At 53.2% G+C, this 12,769-nt stretch overlaps 1 protein-coding gene across 1 annotated transcript; it reads right to left on the minus strand.

Annotated features, from left to right (window-relative positions):
- Nucleotides 1-8,438: 8,438 nt before the first annotated feature.
- On the minus strand, nt 8,439-9,387 carry DAND5 (DAN domain BMP antagonist family member 5). The gene is made up of 2 exons (XM_043976955.1): nt 8,962-9,387; nt 8,439-8,687 (listed from the first exon to the last, which is right to left on the minus strand). Exons 1-2 carry the CDS (start codon nt 9,385-9,387, stop codon nt 8,439-8,441), a joined length of 675 nt encoding a protein of 224 aa, XP_043832890.1.
- Between the last annotated feature and the right edge of the window lie 3,382 nt (nt 9,388-12,769).

Genomic DNA, 12,769 nt, shown 5'->3' on the forward strand with positions numbered 1-12,769 from the left:
TCTTCTGTGGGTGTCTCTCGATTTCTTTGGTTCTCAGTCTCTTCCTCGGGGCTGCAGATAACCAGGACTGTTAGTGGTAGGGGAATGGGAAGAGCAGTGGCCTTGTCTTCTCTCAGGTGAGGGACCCCGCCCCGCCCTCCCGGTCAGACCCTGCCCAACTCTTTCCCGCCCCGCCCTTCACCCCCTACTGGGGGACCCTGGGCGCCTAGCCTACTTCCCCAGGTGCGCGAAGCTGCCCCAGGCCGCCATCCCTGCTCTACCTGCCCAACTTTCCACGGGGGAGGGACCTGCACCAACGTGCCCTGGCCCGGCTAGAGCGGGGGCCCACACGTGCCTGGCACGGGCACCTGTGCCACATCCCCACCTTCCCGATCGCTGAGGGAACTAGAGCCTTCTCCCCAGCAGCGCCAAACAAGCCCTGAGCTACACACAGTTACACCCGGACCTCCCTCGGGGACACACCCTCCCACCGCTGCTGAGAATACACAGCCCCACGGACACACAACTCCCAGCTTCCAAGAACACACACCCTCGAGATACAGCCCCAAGGACGCTTTGTCACTAGATTGCAATCCTCGAACCCACGGTTTCGTGCGGACACGTACAATTACAGTCGCAGGATGACATATGGACCGACAATCCCATACCTCGAACTGACAGTCTCTGTCTGTCTGTCTGTTTCTTCCTCCCTCCCCCCCCCACCTCCTTCTCGGTCGGGATAAGCTGGGAGCCCCTAAGGGGAGATGGGGAGGGGAGGATGCGCAGCTGTCTGCAGTGGGTGCCAGCCCCACTCCAATACCCAAATAATGAATATTCATTAGTACATTGGGCCTCCCCGCGCGCAATCCTTTGGGGAGCGCGCAGTCTCCAGACAGCGACGTGCGCGCTCTACCGATTCCATGTGAGCGCGCGCCCTCACACACACCCGTCCCCCCCCCCCCAGCCTAGGCCTACAGGTCCAAGTCCCCCGGGGTGGAGTGAGGGGGGTTCGTAGATCTGCTGCGCCAAGATTCCCAGACTGAAAATTGGACGGGAGGGAGCATTGGTACTGGAAGAACAGAAATCAGATACAGTAATAACCTTGTCCCAGTTAAGGGTCAGGGAGGGGCAGAGACCCCAGAACATATACACGGAGTGGCGTATTCAACAAACACATGATGAAGGCAGCATGATGTACTGGACCAAGGAGAGCTGGCCTTGGAGCTAGGCAGACCATGGCTCTGAGTTTCATCTCTGATACAAAGCAGCTTCATAAACCTCAGAATTTAGGTGTCAGGGGGCAACTTTCTAAAGCCATACATTGCAGGGATGAGGGAGTTATCAGACAATTCTCCAAATCAGTGAAATCGCAGGTGCCTGACCACCTCCCCTCAATTCCACTACCACCACCACCACCACCCCTTGCCCAAAATAGCTGTGGAGTGAGCACCGGGGAAGTACACAACTTAGATAAGACTGAGCTGTTCTCACGAAGCTCACAGTCTTAATAGGCCAAAGCAAGCAACTCCTCCTCCTCTACCGGTGGCCTTCCCCACAAGCTCTCAATCACGAGGTCCTCCGATGCTCCGGGTTGCCAGGATGGGGTGGTCCCCAGGATGCCCAATCCACCGGCCATTCCAGAAAGTTCTCTCCACTGCAGCACTGATGACAGGAGGAAGTCTAGTCCTTTCCTACCAACAAATCTGCCTCTGCTTTTTAGAAGCAGCTAGGTGGTGCAGTGGTTAGAGCGCTGGACCTAGCCTCAAGAAGACCTGGGTTCAGATCCAGTCTCAGAAGCTTACTAGCAGTGTGATCCTGAGCAATCCACTTAACTTCTGTCTGACTCAGTTTCCTCATCTGTAAAATGGGGATAATAATTTCACTTCACAAGGTTGTTGGGATGATCAAGTGACATATTTGATACACTGACACATCATAAGTGCTTTTAAGTAAATGCTTATTCCCTTTCTCTTCCCTGAAGGCAGGAAATAGACAACAACCCTTTGAGGCACCTAGGAAAGTTGGGGCTGGCAGCTTCAATAAAACACAAACACATATAACCAGACACATAATACAAAACATTTGCAAAGGGACTTTGGAGTTAAATCCTAGCTTTGCCATTTAAGGCCCCTTCCAGTTAGAGCCTATGATCCCATAATCGAGGGGATAATTTCTAATATCCCTCCCATCGCCAAGTCCTTTGGTTCTATCCGTGTAAGTCAGACCCTTTAAGAGCAAGCAATCTAGGGTCATCGATGATGATTTAGAGGAGGCTTTTCCTTAGAAGATGCAGAAACACAGTAGCACCAATTCGTCCTTCCCACCCCTTACTCTTCAGGTGGGAGGAAAAAGCATAATACTGCACTTGGTATCTGAAGATATCATCCTCCCACCCCCAGCATTTCTTACCAGTGGGAACTTTATTTGTTCCCCCACCAGTAATTATAGCTGATAATTAACCCCCTCCCCTCCTTTTTTTTCTTTACAAAGTGCTTTTGCATATTTTATTTGAACCTCATCACAAGAACCCTGGAGGTTGGTAATTCAGACGTTATTGTTACATTTTCCAGATAAGGAAACTGGATGCCCAGAGTGGGTAAATGACTGGGCCAAGGTCAAGCTTGCAGTCTGTAGTAACTGGACAGTGCTTAATTCAAACTCAGACTTTCTAGGTCCAAATCTCTAGCACTCTGCATAACTGCTAAAACAGGGAGTCTTCAGTGCGCTCCCTAGATCGTTTACAGGATTCAAAGCTGGGAAGAACTTTCCAGATGTTCTTAAACCGTGTGGCCCGACCGTAACTGAATGGGGGGAGGTGGGGTCGCAAAAAAATTTTGCAACAGTAAAAGGTTCTGTATACCTATTTTATATACCTATATACCGGGGGTCGGGAGTGGAAAAGGTTTAAGAAGCCCTCATCTAATCCAATCCTCTCATTTTACGAATGAGAAAACTGAGGTCTCTGCAGAGCAGGGAAGCATCTGACACAGCTAAGCAAGTGTAAGAGGCAAGATCTGTACCCCTGGTCCAGCCGCTCTTCCCACTACACCACGCTCCCGTCCCACGAGAAGGGTCTGGGAAGAGAGGACCGGCCCGTTCATGCACGCGTTTATAGACATCCCCACACGTCCCCACCCGCGCCCGCGTCCAGGCGTAGAGGCCGGCCTCCACATGTCACGTGGGCAGGGACCCGCGCTCTCTGCCGGGGGCGGGCGCAGAGTCCGGACCGACCCCCTCTCCCCTTCTTTCATGCCACCGCCCTCCCCCACCCTACGACCCCGGGCTCCCTCTGCTGGCGGGTGTGTGCAGAGCATCTCTCCCGCCTTCCGTGCCCATGGAGCTGGGCTCCTTTAAGAGTGCGCGCCCGGGGCTCGCGGCTCCCCTTTGACGTAACCATGGCATCTTCTTGGCACGCGCTGCCCGCGCGCGGGGGAAAGGAGGGAGGGAGTGGGGGCGTTGCCATGGCGCCGGCGGGCACCGCGTGAATCGGGCCATTGTTAGGAGCGGCGCCCGGAGGAGGAGTTGGGGTTTCGCCACAGAGACCCGGAGAGATCCAGAGACACCGAGAGACGGGACAGGGATACAGGGAGGGAGGGTCGAGCCTGTGGGTCCCTGGGGATCCGCCAACCCGGGCCAACGGGCCCGGAGGCGCGCGCGCATTAGCGCGCTCTCGGGGATTCCTGGCAGCGGCGCGCGCCTATGCGCGCGGGGAGGAGGAGCGCACCCCCGCGTTCCCGTGTCACCATCTGCTTCCGCTCTCCATCCCGCGTGGGCGGGTCTCGCTGCCCTCCTCTGCGTCCTCTCCCAGGCTCTGTCCCCCCCAGATCTCCGAGCACTGGCGGGTCCAGCCCACGGGAGGTTCAGCAGATGTTGGCAGAATGATTGTCTCTGTCTCTCCCTTTGCTTCTGTCCCCAAGAACCCCTAGCCCAGGCCTGCCCGGCCCAGTTCAGCAGGCATTTTCACTCTGTGTGTGTGTGCGCGCGCGCCTCTACTTTTGTCCCTGTCACAACCAAGATCCCCCAGCACAAGACCTAGGCCATAGGGATTTCTGATGTCTGTTGAATAAATGTCTCTGTCTCTCTGTCTCTTTCTAACTCAGTCTTTGGCTCTGTCCCACGGAGCCCCTATCAAGAGTCTAGCCCACAGGAGGCTTCAGCAGATGTTAGCTATGATTGAACGTCTTTCTGCCTCTACTCTTTCCTCTTCTCTGTCCCATCTCTTTCTGTGTCTCTTTCTCCCTCCCTCTTCTCTATCTCCTTCTCTAGCTCTTTACTCCGAAATTCCTAATACTGTACAGGGCCTGGCCCACAGTAGACTTCAGTACGTGTTTACTGAAGCAATCTCTCTATCTTTGTCTGTCTGTCTCTCTCTCCTCCCTTTCTCCCTCCCTCCCTCTCTTCTCTTCCTCTCTCTTTCTTTCTGTGTCTCTCTCCCCCTCACTCCCTCCTCTCTATCCACAACAAATTCCTTATACTGGCTTACAAGAGACCTCAGCACATTTATTGAATGGACATCTCTGCTCCTATGTCTGGATCTCTCTCTGTGTCTCTGTCTCTGTCTCTCTCATATCTCAGCTCCAGACACAGCACCCCTGCATTCCCCCCCAGTTTCTCCGCACCCCAGTCACCACCCTCTTCCCGCGCGCCCCCGCCCAGTGCGCCCCAGCACGGCACGGCACGGCCCGCGGGCTCCAGATGGCTGCACGGCTGCCGCGCTCCGGGGCTCGGCGGGCAGATGTGCCGGACGCCAGGACGCCAGATTGGGCGCAGATGTAGGAGGCGGCGGCGGAGCTGGCAGCGGGGATCCCGGGAAGGGACAGCGGAACGTCCCCCGGGTCTTGAATCTGGGAGGTGGTCAGTGGGGTGAAGGGGAAGCCGGTGGGAGGCAAGATTCCTGGGTTCTCCCCCGTCCCAGAAGTGGTCCGGGCTGGACCACTCCTTTTAAGGGTGAGGGAGATCTGAACGTGTGCAAAAAAAGCTTAGTGTTTCAGAAGAATCTATGCCTGCGTATATGTGCCTGACTGCGAGGTGTGTGTGTGTGTGTGTGTGTGTGTGTGTGTGTGTGTGTGTTGTGTGTGCTCGAGTGCAAGTAGGAAGGTGTCTTTGTGGGAGCAGTGGGTCAGGCTATGTGTGGCTCTTCGGCTATCTGTGGGTGAATGCATGTGGGCATGTACTTGTGATCCCTTGTACGATTGTGCTTGTGTTTGTGTAAATTATGTGTGGATCAGTTTGTGAAGGTGACTGTTTTATCACTCTTCATGTTTGTAAATCAGGGATTCTGGGGGCCACACCCAGCTGTGGACTCTGCTCTCTGACAGGGGCAGAGAGAGGTGAAGAAGACAGCCAGGCTGACTGTCAGAAACACGGCCCCCAACAGCTCCTGGCTCACCCAGCTGTGGGGCCCAGGTCCCTGGGCTCCTGGGCCGGCCTGAGCAGCCGAGGTCGAGAGCAAATCCCGGACAATGGCGGCCCCTGGTGTCCACAGCGTGTCCCTGCACCAGCCTCCGGAGTTCAGCTCTGCCCTGCCCGGGTTTCTCTAGACCTCCAGAGTTCAGCCCTACTCAAATCCAGAGCATGCCTGTTAAACCCAGGTTAGAACCTAGAGCTTAACCAGTCCCGGAGCCCAGGGACTAACACAGCCAGTCCTAGGCCTGGAGCCATCCCAGGAAGACCCTGGCAGTAGATTATTGCTGGCACCCCCAAAGTGGCAGGGCAGAAAAACAGGGCACAGCCAGAGAGCCCAAAACAGAGACAAATAAAGCAAGAGAGAGAGAAGGGAGGAACAGGAAGCTTCAGAGGAGAAACAATTGTCAGGAGGCTAGAGACCGTTCTCAGGTGCAGTTGTCCCCCTGAATTGCAGTCACCCACCTGTTCCTTTCCCCCCAGGACCCGCACAGACATGCACATACCCACACATATGTGCAGTCTACACGTGTCCCAGTATAAGCATCCCTACATGAACATGTGCATGCCCATATGGCCAGCACACCTATGCCCAAATGTATGCGTTCACATACATGCACGCCCTGGGGGCACACACACATGCACAGAAACCCTGGAACACGGAAGATTCAGCTCTCCAAACCTGGAATCCTCTCTGAATCAGAGGCTCCTCCATGAGAGATGAATGAGATGAAATAAACTCACGTCTATGTGGAATTGATGACTCTGAGCCCCCAGCAACCTGCATCCCTGCCTGTCTGCATCCCCCTGGGCTCAGGCCTAGGCTCCGCTGCATCCCCTAGGCCCAGCAGCCTCGGCTGGTGGAGGTTTAATACAGATGCCAAACTGGTAATTGTAACCAGGGGTGACAGGGTCACCTTGAGTCCCAGATGCTCCACCGTGACAGATGGTGTTGGCAAAGCTGATTAGCAGCCGCAGTGCCAGCTCCCGTGCCACCTGCACCACCCCTCCCCCGCTCCCCAAGCAGCCATTACAAACCCATTATTCCTAGGCCCCGGAACTAAGGGCCTCCCATGCTGGCAGCACCCAGGGAAGGGGCGCTGATGCCCTTACACCCCCAGATACAATGTTTTCCAGCTAGTACAGAGGGTGGGCACAGCAAGCAACATCTTGCCCAACTCTAGAGGAGGGGCTATAGGCAGTGCTGGACCAGGTAGCTGGGAGAAAGCCACCGGGCCACTGTCCTACATATGGGCATACATGAAGGGGTCAGGGATGGGGGCAGTTCCTGCTGCCCACAAGAGGCACGGACTGAGCAGAGGGGAGGGAGGTAATAGCAGGTCAAGGATGTCCCCTGCTGTGATACCTGCCACCAGTCGAGACCCTGAGGATCCCTGTCCTCCTTGCTGTGGAAAGAAAAAGGGCCAAGGCCCAAGCTGAATGTGGCCTATGATCCTAGCCCCTGGAATCACAGACTGTCAGAGCCATGCCTAAGTAACATCCTAACAAGTGGTCATCCAGTCTCTGTTTTGAGACCTCACTGTCTCCTGGGGCAGTTGGTTTTGGACAGCTCTAGCTGTTAGGAAGTTTTTCTTTACATTAATCCAGGAAGCAAAGTGGGGTTGAGGTCCAAGGACAGCTGAATCCCAGAAGCCTGAGGGCCAAAGAGCTGGAGAGGATTGGCCACTGGCTTTAGGCCTATGGTCAATCACTCGGCAATGTTCCCGGTGACCAGCTTCTGGATACCCAACCTCCCACCTCCATCAACACATCAACCCTGGGAACTGACCCAGGTGCCCCACCCCCAACCACTGTGAGCTTCCAGCAAACCCTATTCCCACCCCACCTCTGTCTGCCGCTTGGCCCCCTGGCCTTTCAGGCTAGCCCCACCAAGCCAGGAGGAGTTGATGCCAAAGTCCATCAGCCCTTACTTGCCTGGGAGCAAGATTGGAAAACTCCACCTCTATGGGAAGCTAAGATATGGGGAGGCTGGGAATAAAGGCTGGGGTCGGGGTGGCTGAAGGGTGGAAGAGTGAGAGGTTGGGGATAAGAAAGCTGAAGCCTAGGGGGTAGGGGCAAGGGCTTCTTGGAAGGGGAACAGAACTTTTCCTTCTCCCCCCTAGACAGCTCCCAAGGCCTCTGTCTGGTCCTGGCCTATCCATCTGTTTCCTCAGGTAGTGCTGCCCCCACCCCCATCCTGCTTCCCTCACCTGGGAGGCTCCCTTCCTGAGGAAGGGAGAAAGCTAAGGGGGGTACAGAGCAGCCCCCACCCCCACTCCTGGGGGGGTGAGGAGGCGGGGCCGCCGGGGGGGGGGAGTGAGGAGGCAGAGTCACCACATGTCCCCGCGCCTGTGCCAGACGTCCGCCATCTGCTTGGGGGCCCTGTTCCAGCTCCTGCACAGCTCCCGGCTCCCTCCACCTTCTCCCCCACACTGATGGGTGGGTGGGGGTGGCCTAGAGCCCCAGACTGGGGGGGGGGACTGCCTCAAGGGCAACATCCCCACTCGCCCCCACCCACCTCCCCCTAACCAAGGGCCCAAGCTTCCAGACCCCAAGGGCTCCTTCCAGAGTCCCAGAGGGAGGGTTGGTAAAGGAGCGCTATGCCTACCTACCCACCACATCTTGGTCCAAAGCCCAGATTTCCAGGTCAGCTTGACCCAGATACCCCCTCCCCAAGACCCCTGTGGAGGTCTGGAATTTTCCCCAAAGGTCTGGCATCCACAGCCCAACCCAGCCTCCCCTTTCTCCCTCATTGTGCCTAGGTTGGAGAATGATCAGACACAGACAAGGATAGTTTCAAGCAGGCAGATCCTTTATATTTTTACAGGCAACCTAAGTCTCAGTAAATATCAACTCTCTGGGCCCAAGGTTCCCAGAACCATCAAGTTTACTGGTCTGGATTGTATCAGGCAAGGGACCGTCGTAAGGAGTGTGGGAAAAGAGGCAGCCCAAGAGGGTCAACGTAGGCCAGAGAGGCCTACCAGAGGCCACCTGGGAAGCATGTCTACTAATGGGAGCATCCAGCAGGTGTCATCTTGTTCTTGATGTGCTCTTATTCACACATGTGTGTGGCACTGACAGGCCTCCACTAGTAAGGTGGACACCCTCAGCCGCCTGGGGGAGGAGGGTTTGCCAACTACCTGGCACCAAAGGACCACGGGCACTCGGCGATGGCGGGAGGGCAGGCAGCTGTTGCAGAGATGAGGCCTGGTGAGGCCTGCGCTGGGTATGTAGAAGGAGCTGCATCGGCCAAAGCAAAATTTATTCTGGAGGCGGATAGAGGTACATCCAGGCCGGGAGACCACCTAATGGGCAGGAACAGAGGCAGAGACACCCAGACAAGCAGAGTCCCAGAGGAGGAGAGATAGACACAGCAGGAGAAATGACCGAGAGGGAGGGAGAGAGAGATGGGGAGGGTGAGTAAGAGGCACAGAGACACAGAGATGGAGAGAGTCAGATGCCAGAAGCAGGGCAAAGGCCTATGGCCAGGAGGGGCCATCAGACCAAACCCCAGACCCAGTCATCTCTTCTCTCCACTCTCCTGCCCCTTCCTTGCTGCCTAGCTAGCTGAAGACTTACCTGGGTGAAGGGCACAGCCTTACATGTCTCCCGAGCCACATCCTGGGGATTGAGAGGCAGGGACACAGCGGGCACCTCTTCCTCTTCCTGTGGCCTCCCCAACTGGGGGCTCAGTCTTGAAGCATCTTGAAGCTCCCCCTTGCCAGGCTGGATTGGCTCCCACGATTCTCCTCCCACTTGCCGGCCCAGAAAGGTCTCCCAGCTGTGGGAGATGGTGGAGGGGGAAGGGGAGATCTGAGCATTTTCCACCAGCACCTCTGGTCCATCTCCAGAGCCCACCCCTCGAGATGGGAAGTAAATGCTGGACTCTTGGGAAACCTTGGAAGGAAGGGGCCTGAGCATCAGAGCTGGCATCTTGGATGTTGGGGGGCTGGACCAGACCCCAGTCATCAGGCTGAGGAAAGCTGTGAGTTGTCTAATGAACATCTTCCTAACCATCAGTCCCTCGGGGCTTCTGTCAGTGGGTTCTGCTGCTATCGCTCGGGTCAGGACCTGGGCTCAGGGTTCAAAGCAACTGACCCTGCTGTCTATGTGCATCTATTCTGTGGGGCCTGGGGTAAGCTGGAAACCCACTCTAAATAGACCTCTCTCCATGGGAAGCTCCACAGGAGGGGAGAAGAACAAATTTGTTTGTGCTGACTCCCACACCTTGTTCCCCACAGAGTTCTCTCAACCTCCTCCTTGGGTCACATTCCCAGTCCCAAGTCTAGGTGTGTGGTCTGAAGCTGTAGGACATGGGAGCGCCTGAAAGGCTAAGAGATAATAAGGTATAGTGGAAAGAACTCTAAATTTGGAGTCCAGTGTTCTGGGTTCAAATCTGGACTCTGACACTCACTACCAGTGAGACCCTGGGCAAACCAGCCAGGATTCTATCTGGCCAGTGGGTGGTAGGCATGGAGAGGAGGTCCTCTCTTTGAAGGGAGGATGAAGGCTAGAGGAGATCCTGGGGTACTGGGCTTGAGCCGCTACCCTCCCCCATCTCACACTCAGGTGAGGAGCCCCAGAGGCCGTGAGAACAGCCCTATTCTGAGCCTCCCAACCTCCCCCATTTCCCCAAACGCCCTTGCCCCTGTTCCCAGCAGCCTGTCCCCAGCTGTGCAGATAGGAATGGTGAAGGCTGCCCTCTGGTGGTCCCTTTCTTCCACGGGGAACACAGCTGACTCTACCTTCATATATCTGATTCTCAAAAATCCCCCCTATATCCTTATCCATCCAAAGAAATTCACTGGAGTAGGAGAGACTCAGGACAGAATCAGACCCCCAAGACATAAACACCAAATAACCAGAGCCCTCCCTTCCCCCCCCCCAACTGCTTCCAAGCCCTGTGAGCCCTGAAGAAGTGGTGAGCAAAGGAAGGTGGGGCAGAGCACAGGTGAGCCACGGGAGCAATATTAGAGCTGCCTCAAAGGTGACTGGGACTCTTCATAAGATACACCTTCATCTCTGGAGGTCTTAAGACCTTAGGTGATTTGTAAGGCTCCCTCCCAGCCTATAGGAACTGGGACTTAAGTCCTGGATAGGTTCAGGACAGGGGAAGCTTCCAAGAAAGGCAGAAAATCAGCACTAGATTAAGTGTTGACTCCAATCTTCCACCTTGTTCAGGAATCCCATCTATAACCCCTCATTTCAGGGTCCCCTAGCCTTTGTTGGAACACTCTCTGAGCCTCAGGTCGTTCACCTGTAATTGTACTGGACAGAGGATCTATCTCTATAGCCCCTTCCAGCTTTTTTATTTATTTATTTTTTTTTTTTGCAGGGCAATGAGGGTTAAGTGACTTGCCCAGGGTCACACAGCTAGTGTCAAGTGTCTGAGGTCAGATTTGAACTCAGGTCCTCCTGAATCCAGAGCTGGTGCTTTATCCACTGTGCCACCTAGCTGCACCCCCCCCTTCCAGCTTTAATGAAATGTTTATTGACTAAGAATTGATGACTGAGACTTCCACCAAAGGTGGGCTCACTACCCCTTGGGGCATATACCATTGTCAGGTGGTTCCTGGTTAAAAACTACAATTTGGCTTTGAATTCTCCCTAGTGCTCCTAGTTCTGTTGTCTTGAATCAAGTTTTAGAAGTTTTCTCCCTCTTCTGTGTAATGAGAACATATGTAATGGGGTTAGGACAGAAACATCTGGAAGATGGACACCTAAAGATTGCCCCCACGGTAGGCAGAAAGCTGGGAAACAATTTTTATAGCTAGTATTTCTGATAAAGGCCTCATTTCTAAAATATATCGGGAACTCAATCAAATTTATAAGAATGCAAGTTATTCTCCAATTGGGAAATGGTCAAAGGATATGAACAGGCAGTTTTCAGATAAAGAAATCAAAGCTATTTATTGCCATATGAAAAAATGCTCTAAATCACTATTGATTAGAGAAATGCCAATTAAAACAACTCTGAGGTATCACCTCACACCTATCAGATTGGCTAATATGACAAAAAAGGAAAATAATAAATGTTAGAGGAACTGTGGAAAAATTGGAACACTGGTGCATTATTGGTGGAGCTGTGAACTCATCCAACCATTCTGGAGAGCAATTTGGAACTATGCCCAAAGGGCTATAAAGTTGTGAATACCCTTTGATCCAGCAATACCACTTTTGGGTCTTTTTCCCAAAGAGATTATAAAAACGGGAAAAAGACCCACATGTACAAAAATACTTATTGCTGCTCTTTTTGTGGTGGTAAGGAATTGGAAATTGAGGGGATGCCCATCAATTGGAGAATGGCCGAACAAGTTGTGGTATATGAATGTAATGGAATACTATTGTGCTTTAAGAAATGATGAGCAGGAAGATTTCAAAGAAACCTGGAAGGACTTACATGAACTAATGCTGAATGAGATGAGCAGAACCAGAAGAACATTGTACACAGTATCAACAACATTGTGTGTTGATCAACTGTGATAGACTTGACTCTTCTCAGCAATACAATGGTTCAAGATAGTTCCAAAGGACTCATGATGGAAAATGGTCTCCAAATCCAGAAAAAAGAACTGTGGAATCTAGATGCAGATTGAGCCATACTATTTCTACTTTTTTGTTTTTCTTTTTTGAGGTTTTCCCCTTTTGTTCTGATTCTTCTTTCATGGCATGACTAATGCAGAAATATGTTTAATGTGATTGTACATATATAACCTATATCAGATTGCTTGCTGTCTTGGGGAGGGAAGAGGGAAGGAGAAATATTTGGAATTAGAAATCTTATAAAAACAAATGTTGAAAACTCTCTCTACATGTAACTAGAAAATAATAAAATACTTTTATGATTAAAAAAAAAAGATTACTCTCATGGGCTCTATCTCCCAGCCACTGCAACCATCTACTGAAGGAGCTGGTCCTGAGCTACTCACCCCTGGAGCTATCCTGATCCTCCCTGTCCAAGTCTGAGTTTGGCCCCCATTTCATGGTAACTGAAGGGGAAGGAGGGGGAAAGAAGGGGAGAGAGGATTATGTCCCAGTAGGACTTGACTGACCATCACACCAAACCTTCCCTCAGCTCCCTTGAACCTCTGGGCTAGAACTAGACTTGCTTATTCTTTACCCCTTGAAAGTATAGCCAGTGCTGGAGGCAAGGAGGCCCAGGAATTTTGGAATTTGAATTGAATTCAGATTCAGCAGGACCCAAGTTTTGGGGTGACCTGAGATCTAGAAAAAAAACAACAGAATCTGAAGTGTCCTGGGATATAAGGAGGCCCAAGGTGTGGGGAGACCAGGGTTTCAGGATTGTGAGACATCTGGGGAGGCTGGGACACCCCCCCCCACAGGGAGGAATTGAAAGCTGGAGCCCAAGATTTCCTTTGTAGGGGGA

The sequence above is a fragment of the Dromiciops gliroides genome, chromosome 1, assembly GCF_019393635.1.
Source record: "Dromiciops gliroides isolate mDroGli1 chromosome 1, mDroGli1.pri, whole genome shotgun sequence".
In the NCBI taxonomy this organism is placed as follows: Eukaryota; Metazoa; Chordata; class Mammalia; order Microbiotheria; family Microbiotheriidae; genus Dromiciops; species Dromiciops gliroides.